This window comes from Sceloporus occidentalis, unplaced genomic scaffold (assembly GCF_023333645.1).
Source record: "Sceloporus occidentalis isolate IW3139 unplaced genomic scaffold, rSceOcc1.0.p SCAF_15, whole genome shotgun sequence".
Lineage (NCBI taxonomy): Eukaryota > Metazoa > Chordata > Lepidosauria > Squamata > Phrynosomatidae > Sceloporus > Sceloporus occidentalis.
Genome location: NW_028316995.1, coordinates 6053521 through 6067733, shown reverse-complemented (window position 1 = coordinate 6067733; position 14213 = coordinate 6053521). Strand labels below are relative to the sequence as shown.

Sequence of the window (14213 nt, the reverse complement as noted above, 5' to 3'; positions counted from 1 at the left end):
AGCATGGCGCTAAAATACCTTGAGGTATGTTAGGAAAGATTTCCTCAATTTATGTGTGATCGACAAACATAAAATATTGGTAATATTGTGGATTAGCGAATGATTCCAGCCTAGCAACAGCTTCCCTGTCTTGCTCTGTCTCTGTTTTTGGGAACTTAGAAATAGTTTCAAGGCTTTTCTTTTGTAACATTTCTATTATTGAACTCTTGTCTGGTACAGGTGGAAATGGATTTTTCTGAGGCATATACTGATAGATGTTCCTCCATTGGACATGCGGCTAGAAGGGGTGATATAAAATCCTTGAAGACACTAATTAAAAAAGGTTGTAGTGTGGATGTGCCTGATAACAGAGGATGGATGCCAATTCATGAAGCAGCTTCTTCTAATGCCAGCGGCTGCTTACAACTGCTAATTAATACAGGTAAAAGCAACAGACTGATATGTTTATTACAGTACTCCTCTATGTCCTTATTTTATTCCACAGTTTGGGGTTTTTTATCGTAAAATTGCTTATTCTCTTCTTATTCTATCTGTAAAAAGACGCTGTCACCTCACAGCTTTTAGCGTAAATAATTTATGAAAGGTACCTAGAGAATGTACTTCCTTTTAAAATGAGTGTGATTGTTTTGAAGACATTTGGATTAAAAGGAAGTCACTGATTTAGCAATACCTTCCAACCTTCTTCTTTTCCGCTGAACAGTCCCGTTTTTTGAGACACTGTATCAGCGAGCTGCCCCGCTTTTGCAGCCAGTAAGGGAGATCAGATGGTCGGCCCACTGAGATGTGAAATTAATTAATCACAGCCCTCAATCACAGCTCCCACATGGCCTCCTTGTGACTCATTGATAACGAGCGCCACAATGCAATTTCATATCTTTGCATTTGTCTTAATATGTTGCGAGGTGGTAAAATACATGATCCTGCTATTGGCCCCTCCTCTAACCATGGCCCTATCCTCCTTTTATCCATAGCCACCCATAGTCCTCTTTTTTTATGTTAAATACATATTGAAGTTGCTTTTACATAGATTCTGGTGCATTTACCAACCACCAATGCAAATGTATATGGAGAATTCTGGCTCATGAAGATTCTGAGTAGTTTTTCCCTGTGGTACAGCTGTTGTTGTAGAATAAATTGCCTCAATCACAAAACTCACACTGGTGTAAAACTACAATTACGCTTTCTAATACACGGTGGATGTTCTTTAGTGATATGGACACATAATTGAGACCTGCATGTTACAATGAAGTTGGTATCCCAGTGCTTTAGTCATTGGAAAGGCAATTAAAATATGATGGCGTTTTTAGAACATATAGCACACCAATAGAAGTATATTTATGTAAATATTGTGGAACCTGTCTGCTTTGACAATTATTGCTTTGGGTGAACTGGGTACAAGAGATGTGTTTTGACTGGGATACAACTAGACTAAAAATAATTGTTACTGTTATAAATCACAAGTTTCACAAGACTATAACTTCCATAACTGTTATTTAGACCTGTGTACTGTATATGAGCTGAATAAATTATAATGTTTTAATTTCTGCCATTTTATGTGAATTCACAAACAACAAATATGAACACATATTTTTCTGACTTTGCCAGCTCCTTCCAGGTCATACATCAAATCCAAGACATTTGAGAGTGAAACTGCTCTACATCTTGCTGCTAAATCGGGCAGTCTTAGGTGTGCACAGCTTCTGCTGCAAGCTGGAGCAGATCCCGATGAAGTCACCAATGAAGAGACAACGGCACTGTTTTTAGGTAAGTGGAGACATGAAGCTGGCTTTTGTAAATAACCTTACTATTTTATTTCAGTGAGCAGTTCCGCCCTCTCTGAGAAATGTTACTTCACAGAAGTAGGGTAATCTATCAACTCATGCTCCTCGCATGTTTGCTTTGCATACAACTTTAACAAAGGCTGATGATAGAATTAGTGCATGGAAAGTGCCAGGTTTTGAAATACTGTGGGTTGTCTAGTATTTAAAAATATATAGTTTCATGTGGGTTAATTGAACTGGCTGGCTTCAAATATGTCCCAAATAGGACGTGGGCGCTGGAAGACACTCCAAACTGAAATGTGCGTCTCTCAAATGTGGACAGATGTTAGTGTTACAATGTCACCATTGCTAATTTTGAAGAACATTTGAAACATTTCTATTTAGTAATAACAATTTGCTTATTGTATTTATCGCTCTAAAACTTGCAACAAAAAAGCTTAGACTATTTCTAAACTCAGGACAAATATTAGAATCGATTTAACAGGCTTTTCATTAGTTTTTTTAGATAAGTAAATGACGTTTATTTTTTTTATAGTGTCGGTGTGGCTGAGCCTGTCCTGGTGTGTGTGTGTGTTTGGGTGTTGGTGTGGCAGTGCCTGTCTTGGTGTTTGTGTGTCGGTTTGGCAGAATGTCTCCTGGTGTGTGTGTGTCAGTGTGGCAGAGCCTGTCCTGGTGTTTGTGTGTCGGTTTGGCAGAATGTCTCCTGGTGTGTGTGTGTGTGTGTGTGTGTGCTTGGGTGTCAGTGTGGCAGAGCCTGTCCTATTTGTGTCGGTTTGGCAGAATGTGTCCTGGTGTGTGTATCACAGAATAGAGGCCCTTTGCCATTCTGTGATATTTGCCTATTGTTTACATTAAACTTTTATCGTGTAACTTGTTTAAGCCTAGAGCTGCTGACAACTGCTGTTTGAGTTTATTACTTGACTTATTGTTTAGCAATTATACATTTTATATATATTGATATTGATTGTTTTTGTCCAATTTTGGTGTGTTACTTAATTTTACTAAAAGTGTGGTGATATTTAATTTCAGTGCATCCCTACGATACCTATAGATAGAGGGGGGAAAAAGGTAGAGAAAATGAGGAGGAGAGATGGGATTGGCCACAGTGGGTAGAGCTTTGGGGTTGTGGGTATAGTACAGTTTCGAGTAAATAATTTATAGCTGTGCTGCAAAGCGTCCCTGGAATTTCCCCCCCAAAACGTTTTCTCCCTATATTTTCTTTTCTCTGAAACAGCTAGTGTAGTTTTCTCTCTTATAATTGTTGTGTGTCAGTTCTAATGAGAGGGTTTTGCTGACTTCTTTATAACATGTAATTCATTAGAAATGTCTGGCTTTGTTTCCAATTTGCACTGAGCTGCAGGAGTTCGCTGTCTATGTACAATATTCTTTAAACCTCGTGTGTCACTTAATGCTAAACTTAGCAAGAAAATTTAGCTTACAACCACAAATGACTGCAAAGCTTTAAGTGCTGATCCGAATTTCAGTCAGGTATTGAATTAATACCGATGATTTGCCAAGAATGCAGTACTTTAGAGGTGTATGATCTCTATGGGTTTATTGTGTTTAGGTAAATCGTGAATTTAATTATTAATAGTGCCACTGTTGTGTTTTTTTCCTCCATTACTGTAACAAAGCTTTCACTATGTTTGAGGTGATAGAGACTAATACTGTAAAGGTATTTAAGAATAGCCTCGGACAGGTAAGTGGGATTTTTATGATCCGTGAGGATCAGGATCGGTAGGGAAGTTCCCTGGAGCAAATTACTCAATTCTTTGTGAGAGAGTATTATCAAGAGCAACTCATGGTGACCAATTTTATAACTGCATTATGCAGGAGTTTTTGGAGAAATATTCACATGGGTGCAACTGGCTCTCAGGAGTAGGAGATTGAGACAGAAGGGTGCCTACTTCTGTCTCAGGCGCATTGAGCTCAAGTATGAACAGAAGTTCGAATGTGCCAAAATGGGAGCTACGGCAAAAGCAGCCTTTAACGACTTAAAGGCTTTGATGGCCTCCTGGAACCAGTGAGCGGAGGCGTACTCGCAGGTGGACGGCAAGATCCAAGGCAACAGGACAAATCAAGGCCAGAGGCAAAGGCACAATAACTAAACAAGCCGAGGTCGAGGGAGGGAGCCGCCCACCAGTGACCGGACGACGTGGGAGCCCGGCGGAGAAGGTAGGCATAACAGCCTGGGATTTTACCAGGAGCTCCACCGCTTTGCGCTTCAATAACCTTGTGTGAACTTGGTGATGGAGCTTTTGAAAATATTCCCTCCCCTGATTGGAGAATCAAGGAGAGGATGTCACCAGAAGCACGGCCATTTTGTAATGGATAAAAAGGGTAGTAGGGAGTCAACCAACAACAGTCCAGTAAGCATTATGTCAGTAGTTGGCAAATTAATGGAAACCATACAAAATATCTGAAAGTAGATGGTTTGCATGAACAGAAACAGCTCCTATTAAATTAACTTATTTTTTTAGTTTATTTTTTGACTGGGACTTGAAGTAAGATAATAGACCAGGGAGTAGCTAATCTAGATTTTAGTACTTTTGGATTTAGGTTTGGAATTAAAAATAGATAAATGGATAATGCGATGGTCGATTGATAAGGAGGCCAAAAGTTGTAGGTAATGGTGTACGTATTGTATTAGTATTGTATTAGTAGTGTTACAGGTCTTAATGGTATGGAATGTTTTATTTTCAGATGATACAAAGGTCTGCAACAGGGTAGACACATGACAAATGATTTAAGTAAATTAGAAGAATAGTCGAGAGTGTGACAGTTGCAGTTTAATGTTGATAAATGTAAAATAACGCACTTGGGACGAAAAAAGCAGAATATAGCATTGTGGACGCTGTTCTGTCAGTGACAGCGCAAGAGAGGGACTTCGGAGTAATTATTTCTAAGAACTTAAAGGGAAGCAGACAATGCAATAAAGCATCTGAAAAAGCAAGCAGGGTGCTGGGTTGCATAGGGACAGGCATTAGTAGCCGGAGGAGGGAGGGGGTTCTAGACTATTGTGTAACTTTCTGGAGACCCCATCTCCAGAAGGATATTGAAACATTGAAGAAACTTCAGAGAAGAGCTACAAAATTGGTAAGTGGTATTCAGGACGGAAATCATCAGGAATGATTAAAGGATCTTAATATACATTACTTGGAGGAAATAGAGAGAGGGGGATGCAATAGAAAGTTGTACTTGAAGGGATTTAAAAAAGTAGGAGGCAAGCGTATTTGAAAGGAGAAACAACGTTAGAACAAGAGAATATGGTCTAAAACTATAGGGTCAGAGGCTTAAATAATGTAAGGAAGTTCTACTTTAGTGAGAGGGTAGTAAATAAATGGCGCAGTCTCCCAACAGAAGCATTGTGGGCTGATAGGGGTTTAAACCTCTTACATCAGGAAAAATGGCCAAATGGTTTTTTCAATCATTAAATTCTGTTACTTCGCTCATCAGTCATTTTAATGGTAATGCAATTCCAAATTTTGTTAACGTAGTATCAGTGATCATTTGTATATACAAGATAATATTCATACAATCCTTAATATATAGTTAGGCCTACAGTGTTAATATTTCTTTGTTAAGTGTTGAGATACACACAATATATGACGCACGTCATATAACTACTTTCCTTAGGTCATTTTAGAATTTAATCAGTTTTTTTTCCCCCATCTGAGCATAGAGTGCCCTCAGTCTCACGGCACATAATGAAAATGTACTTTAATCATCTTAGTCTCAAATATGTTGTCTACCAGATAGCTGCCTGCAATCATTCATTTGTCATAACCCATAAAATACTCCTCTTATACCTAATTTGGATCCTAAAAAAAAAAATAAAAAAATATATAGCTCTTATGAAGGCATTGAAGTAGTGGCTTTTTACCTGTGCAGTAACTGAATTGTTGCCTTTCTGTAGCGTCACCATTTATACAGTAGGTGATACATTATCTTAGGTATAGTTGGGTTTGTGACCTTTTGCTAATTAAAGGGCACGTCTTCTAGAGCTTTTTGGTTGTTTTTTAATTTTTTTTTTGTTATTTTGCGCTCACTAAATTGGTAGATTAGATGGGCCAGTTAATTCTTCCCTGCTCTCTACATCCATGTACCGATTACTTTCCTGTGCCAGTGTTATACCTTTTTTTTTTTTTTTGATATTTAAATTTATTTAAATTTTCAAACAGTTTGACACAAATGTAAAATACATCGGTAGGGCATTTCAATGTCAATTCTTTCTTGCCAACAAAAAAGTATATAAACTTAAATAGATATAAACGCTTAATCAAAACAAAACAAAATATCCAGTCGTTATTCGTTACTATATTTAGTACTACAATAAATTGTATATTTGTTTAAGGACAAATTATGAGCAATCAAACACTATAATTCTGGCCCCACCGAATGAAAGAAAAACAACAAAAAAAGTAAATTACAGGATATTTAGTATAAGCTGTAAGTGTAACAGCCAAAGGTCAGTCACAAATACCATATCATTCATACATCAGTCATACTTGGGAGGAGATGAGAGACATATAGGGGCTAGCTGTTGGTCAGGGGTAAAAAAAAAATAAAATAAAAAAAAAAGTAGGTAAATATTAGGTAGTAATTTATGTATATATATAAAAAAGGAAGTAAAAAGATTAATCTTCAAATAGAATCTCTAACATTCTAAGAATCAATATCACAAACATGTTTCCAAGGTCGCCAGATATTGTCAAATTTGGCAAGTTTATTAATTTTGGTATAATATCCTCTTTCCATTAGATACTGATGGTTAATTTGATTAATAACTAATCTCCAGTTAAATAAACCTAATCTCCAGTTAAAGTTATACCTTTCTGGTTTATACATTGCAGTATAAAACATGTGATTTAATGCAACATAAACTGGTGATGAAACCCGTTATATATTTCTTGTAAATATGTTGGAGATACATGGGATAAAGCATGTTACTGAGGACGGAATGTAACATAAATGTTAGTTTTGCTTTTCACTGTGTCCAAGTGACCACTAGGTGTCACTATAACCAAGTCCCAGAGATTGCCTGAAAAGTTGCATCGCATTATAATCCGATGATCCAAAATGGAGTGCTTCAAGTGTAGGAATAATAAATGAATTGGTGGGAAAATGTAAATAGAGTCTAATTTCATTTTGGTTCTCACCGTGTTCCCATTTCCTAATGGAATTCTGCATTTTGACATTTCTTTCCTCTTTAGATTTCTTTTTCCTGTTATGCACAGCAAAACAGGTGTGTCATATGAAAGTATTAGCACTGCCTACAATATGTTTCATCTGGCTTATTTAATGATATAGACTGATAAATAGTGTTTTCATCAATAGAGATAATGCAGTTTATTATCTCCTAATCCATCCATGTTTAATGTGTTTTCAATCCACCAGATGGCAGTGTAGCGAAGAACCAGACAAGGAGCAATTAATATGCACCTTGAGACATACAACCTGATGCCGTAAATTAGAGCATTATTTAATATGGATCTCATTTGGTTTTCTGCGTCTGTACATTTTTTATCCATTGATGCATGCCTTCATTTGGAAGGTTCGAAATTTCTGCCAACATTTTATTTTGTGGCTGTGAATGAAAATTGATCATCTGTGAAGCTGTTAAGACCATCCTCATTTTATTCAATTATCCTTGCACAATGATATTATAATCATATCTAAAAACTAGATATACTGTATTGATCATCCTTCTTCTGTAATTTTTATGTGTGTGTATAGACTTATTTTCTTGTAATGATGTAGGAATAATGCAGGCTTGCTTGCACAAGATAAGCGTTTAGAGATTTGCTGTTTTTTAAGGACTTGCTTAATTAAGAAGCACAAATGACTTGTCCTTAAAGTGACGTTTAGAATGACATTTGTGTCTCCTCAGCTCACACAAACCAGCGATTTTAGCAGCATAAATAAGAAATGGAAGTTAGGCAGGCTGACTGAACGTTTGTAGTCATGCAGATTTGTGCCTTTTCTCCATATTTATTTAGATGCACAGAATTCCTATTGAATTGTAAACATTTCAGTCTACATACACACACACACGTGTGTATATATATATATATATATATGTGTGTGTGTGTATATATATATATATATATATCTATATATATATATATATATATATATGTGTGTATATAATGTGCATTGCAAAAAAAAAAACCACACACCCCTTAGCATGTCATATTAAAGAATTTACAAATGACAATGCTTCCTGTATGCTATTTTAATTTTAAACACTGATTAAAATGGAGGAGAGGACGTTCATTAAGCGATTGTACACAACTGAACTGTCCTATTATTGGGGCAGCATGGGGGGAACATTTGCACCCGTGTACCGATTAAATGTCATGCTAACATACAGTAGCTCCACATACTTTCAATTTCTCCTCAAATACTAGCAAGGAACTGATGGGATCCTAGTCACAACTACAGCGCTTTTTATGCTGCCGCAAAAATAAACATTTCCAATTTACATGATGAATGTTTTGAGAGATTGCATGTCTGTTCCAGCTTGTGGTTGGCAGATTTATTTTACTTTGACATGACCTTTACAGTGTATAATTTATAGTAATGTTACAGAAGGGAAAATATTTCTTACTGATGTTCGCATGGTATTTATATAAAAGGAGGCAATAAATGGCCCCAAACCCATAGGATCCTGGATAATTGTAGCACTTTGAGCACAAATTTTACTTCTTCTGAGACCGGAAAGCTGATCTTTCCCTATATTGGCGATTTTGCGAACTGATATATTTCTTTGTTTTCTTGCCTATTTCCACTTCTACACGAGGCAGGAAAATCTACTTGCCTTTGAGGCCATATGTTCCTGCTGATAAGCAAATCTCAATCCTATTAAACCATTTAATAAATGCCCAGATTATTATTATTATTATTATTACAAGCTTGCAGTGTTCCTCTGAAGTTTTGAATCCATGAACTATAGCTATTAAATATTTTCTTGAAGTTCTTTAAAACTCATTCACCGAAACTTTTAAAATTCACGTATTATTGGTTGTTAAGCCACATAATTCCATTTGGTATTTATAGATGTGCCATTGGCAATTATTAACATATTAAACTGTAAATGTTTGTGGTGAAAGCCCTGATGCATAGAGACGCTCGCATCAAATATCTAAAAATGTTATCTATCTTTTGAAAGCAGTACGATATTCATAGTAACGTAATAATTTAGGTTAAAAAAAGACTTAAGTCCTTGCTGATTTTGATCCAAAAGAAGGCAAAAAAATACCCCCCAATAAACTTTTTTTGGATTATTGGAGTCCTTCGGGACTCCAATAGACAATCAGGTTTCTCCTTGGATCAAGAATCTCTAAAATATTAATGTTTATTCAATCAAATGAATCAGATACAAGGCATACATTGTATTTGATAACACCACCTGCCTTGGTAGTGAATTCCATACCTTTATTGCCCTCACTGTAAAGAATCCCTTCCTTTATTGTTTATGAAATCTTTGCTCTTCCAGGATTTTTTTTGTTTTGTGTATTTCTGTTAATGAACAGGTCACTGGAGAGCTCTTTATATTGACCATTCACATATTTATACAATGTTAAAATATCTCCTCGTAACCAAGATCCTTCAATCCCCTTATTAGTTTTATAGCCCTCCTTTGCACCTTTTCTAATTCCATAATGTCCTTTCTAAACACCGGTGCCCAGAATTGCTCCACATATTCAACTACTCAATTAATCACCGGTAAGCATGTCTGTGTAAAGCCAGACCACAATATCATACTAGAATGTCAGCTCTTTCTAGAAGGACGACCTCACAGCAGCACTAACATTCTTCCTATCATCTTAATATTAATATCTTTAACAGTAAAACTGTGGAATATTATATATAAAACCAATCTTTTTCTTTCTGTTCTGCTGTATGCATGTTGACACAGTAAATGCTTTTATTCTATAGTTTTCTGGATGTTAGTTTAAATTCACAGTTAAATAAAAGTCTGAATATTGATTTTTTTATTTATTTCTTATTCAGTGTTTAAATGTCACAGGGGAACAGCACTCCACAGTGTTTTTGACTGGGATCTATACTTTACTCAATTTAATTTTACCTAGGTGCTATTGGCAAAGGAAATGCTGATTAAATATTTTCATTTTCCAGACTGTACATCATTTTTTTCTTCTTATATTTCTGCGGTTCTTGGCTAAATAAATGTTGTTTTTTTTTCTCTCTCTAAACAATCAGTGGTTGTTAATACCCTTGAGTATATCAGTAAAACTAGAGCAGTTGTGATGTGACATGTTGCATTTAGAGCGGTCAGCAGAAACGTTCCATACGTTCTGTGTTGATAGCTGTCACTTAACACTTTGCCCAGAATTCCTTTAGTTACTTTTTTTTTAAGATATGGTTCGTAATGTGTAAAGGTCACAATCCTAGTATCCTTTTAAAAGAATTAAGGTGACTGTTATGTATCAATTTTAATTTTTGTAGAAAGCTACACCTGTAAACTTTTTCTTATAGTAGTCTTCTGTGATTCTAGTTTTAATTAAGTATCCCACTTACATCAGGAAAGGGAAGCTAGTGCTTCAAAACAAAAGTCTAGGAGGAAACTTAATGACTTCTACATTCACATTAAGCCTTGTACTTCTCCAATATTTTGATTATTAATGCTAGGTTTGGCACATTTCAGAGGTGACTGAAGACTTGACCGCGCATTCCCATCAAGGGTTGTTTTTAAATTTATGGTTAAGTAGTGTTGCAGTCATCGTCAGTATCGCAAGTACGATAACCTGGTGCTAAAGCCTCTGCGTGTGTCAAGCTACTGAATTGTAGCTTAACTGCATTATTGTTGTTATTACTATTGACTTATATAGCATCCTCAGATTCCCCAGCGCTGTACAATGGGTATCGGGGCATAATTTGGACTGAAACGAAAGGTAAGGAGGACCCTACTCAAAGGTGTCAATCTAGAAGGAGTTAGACAAGAGGTAATAGTGGCACTCTTTGTGTTGGACCAGCCACACCAGTTTAACTCCTTTTCTAGTGGCACTTAGGAAATCAGGACTTGGTTAGAAAGTGGCCTATGCCTCCTGGAAGCTTGCGCGTTCTCTCTATATAGCCACATTTCATTTAGAAAACGTAGAAATAAAAAAGGATAGGTACATTATTTTTTGCTCGGTTGATCTTCCAGATATTTTTCACTGTATGGCAGCTGAAAGAATGTCCTGCATTGCAATAGACAACACACGCTGGTGTTGTTTATTCTAGTGACCTTAGTTTGGTATATAAAGTCATTGCTGGATACTTCATACATTATATATATACATTTCCTCCCAGTCAGATCACTGCATGTGTTTCTGCCACCATGTTTTTTTTCTCTATCCGATAGCTTGTTTCCTGTAAAAATAAAAGAAAAGAATTGTCATCATGTTTTTAAAACAAGCATTCTCCTGTGCCCGTCAGAAGCTTTCTTCTCAAATCTGGTGTATGTCCCATAGATTGTCACAAACAATCTAGCTATAAAAATAATATAAAAAAAATCTATGTTGTGTAACATTTGCTTTAATATATAACACAGTATAATGAAACAAATGCTTATTGTGTTTTATGGTGAACAATATTCACAGGAAATATCTGGGATTTACTACTGTATGTTACAAAAATCAAATGTGTTTGCGTGTTTTTAATCTCCCCTGAGAGGACCATGGAATTTAAGGTACTTTTCACTGATGAATGAAAGGAATCCTGTTATGTTAATATTCATTTTAAATTGTTTAGAATGTTTTTATCAATCACTTAACCGTGTTCCCGGTGCTTCGAACATATAATTCTGTTTATACCTACCATTCGCTTCCTTGTTACCTACTACGTGCACGGAAGCGCAAACACCCGACACTCGTCTTATTATATGGGCGCGCAGACGCCCAGAGGCTCGTCTTATCTTATGGACGCCCACACAGACACCCGACACTCGTCTTATTATATGGGCGCGCAGACGCCCAGAGGCTGGTCTTATCTTATGGACGCCCACACAGACACCCGACACTCGTCTTATTATATGGGCGCGCAGACGCCCGACACTCATCTTATTATATGGACGCGAGTGCAGACTCCCGACGCTCGTTTTATTATATGGACGCGAGTGCAGACTCCCGACGCTCATCTTATTATATGGACGCGAGTGCAGACTCCCGACGCTCGTTTTATTATATGGGCGCGCACACAGACAACCGACACTCTTCTTGTTATATGGACACACACACACAGACGCCCGACACTCGTCTTATTATATGGACGCGAGTGCAGACGCCCGACGCTCGTCTTATTAAATGGACGCGCACACAGATACCCGACACTCGTCTTATTATATCGACACACACACACAGACGCCCGACACTCGTCTTATTATATGAACGCGCAGACACCCGGCATCCATAGATGCTTGCCTAATGTCAAAAGGCTGCTGCTGAGTAAGTAACCAAGCAGGATTTTTAGTAAACCAGTAAGCAAAATAAAGTACACTTTTGTAAATATGGACAATAAAAGTTGCGCTACTTGCATATGATAATGAGGGAACCCAATTAACCATGAGTAGGGAATCAAAAAGTGACATACCCTGTGTTTATAGGTGTCGTTCTTACACTTATATTGGCATAAGTGTATTTTATTTTGCTTGCCCTGTACAATAAAGGGCTCCTTTTGACAAGACTATGCTTCTAAATGGTTTTCTCTGAGCTGGTTTGCAGTTGATTTAAATTGGTATATAACATAATTTGTCTTTTTTCTTTGCTGTTTAAGCTGTTGAAGGTGGATATATCGACATTGTGAAGTTGTTGATCAAAAATAAAGCCAACGTTAATGGGCCCCATTCATGTTCAGGATGGAATCCTTTGCATCAAGCAGCTTTTATGGTAAGTAAATCACTAGTGTGGCCTATGCAGTCCAAAGAAAGTTACATTAGATATCCTCTGATATATAGTTGCGTTAAAACATAGCTTTTAATTGGTATTTATTGATTCAAATAATATATTAGGGTGATGTGTATTTTACCTAAAGTGCATTATGCATTTATGCATACTACGACCAGTCTCATCGAGAAGACAAATATAGATACTGAAATGAAATCCTTCTATACACATTTTGGTTGGTTTTCTAGTTAATGGAAAGGTATCTCGAAAAAGCCAAAACCAAGAAATATTAAGAACATTGCAGTCTTTTTGCTTGTGTACATAAATATATTTTGAGCTACCCAGTACATATTTAATTCTTTTCAGAAAACTTTAGCTATTTTAGGTTAGTTTAATTGAATAATGGAAGCGACAATCCATGGGATATTTGGTTACTGGAATACTCTCATATATACATTGTGAAAATGAGACTCTAGGAACACACACATCTTCAAGCTCCTTCGATGTTGGTCAAAGTTCTGATGACTTCAGCTTTAGTGACACATGCAGATATGATGTCATAGGGGTTAATTTACTAAAATGAGTGTTGGCAGCAGAGCTGTGGTTTCACATTCATTTTACTGTATACTGATGAATTTCTCCCACAAGTGCAAGGCCTGAACTGGCCCTGTATAATGCATAGGCATGTAAGATCTACCACGTGTATCAAGTACCTATATTCAACCTGCAGGAGGAGCTCGAGAGTCTGGATAGACCCTCTGTGAACTCCATTATTTTTTTTCTATTGTAGATGCCATCTTGTGAACGACGGCAACGTCATTTGCACAATGGCACTTGTGGTTGCTCTTCGGAGCAATCACAAGGCGATCGGGGTAGGGGGTTGTGTTGCTACATGCTTCGATATCGAGGCATGTCAGCAACACCGTTTATGCTTAGGAAGCGATTTTAGCAAGGCGCGTTCTTTGATGATCGGTGCGGCGGCGGCCATTTTTCTTGCGGGGAGGATGCAGCTTTTTAACAGCACCCCGTACATGTATGGGCTTTGTCGTTATCACGTTGCGCTGCAAGCTCGTACATGTACGGGCTTTGTCGTTAAGGGGTTAAAATAGATTCTTATTTGGATTTCATGTATTGGACACAAAACTGTCCAAATTGGTGAAATTAAGAAAATACCTTTTGTTAAGGTGTTTTTTGTTAAGGTCTAAAAAATAAAAAACAGAAAAGTGGTTTGTGGATATGTATTCACTGCCATTTGCTAAGAAGCCCCTAAATAAGATCTGGTGCAACCAATTACCTTCAAAAGTCACATAATTCATTAAATAAAGTCCACCCATGTGCAATCTAAGGGTCACACGATCCCTATATATATATATATATATATAATTAATATACAGTGACCCTAACACTTTAGTGGTTTAAGGGGAAACATTTAAATGTCTTTGAATGGCCTAGTCAAACCACAGACCTCAATCTGATATAGAATCTGCGGTATGACTTAAAGATTGCTGTATACCAACGGAACCCATCCAACTTGAAGGAGCTG

The 14213-nt window shown here is 36.9% G+C and overlaps 1 protein-coding gene across 1 annotated transcript in view; it reads left to right on the top strand.

The window, feature by feature from the left end:
- The first annotated feature begins 225 nt into the window (after positions 1-225).
- Positions 226-14213, top strand: part of LOC149303178 (ankyrin repeat and SOCS box protein 3-like) — a 32150-nt gene continuing 18162 nt past the window's right edge. Inside the window, 3 exon segments of the mRNA XM_089481612.1 lie at positions 226-421; positions 1606-1764; positions 12561-12673. Of these exon segments, the coding sequence (XP_089337738.1) occupies positions 226-421; positions 1606-1764; positions 12561-12673 (468 nt within the window).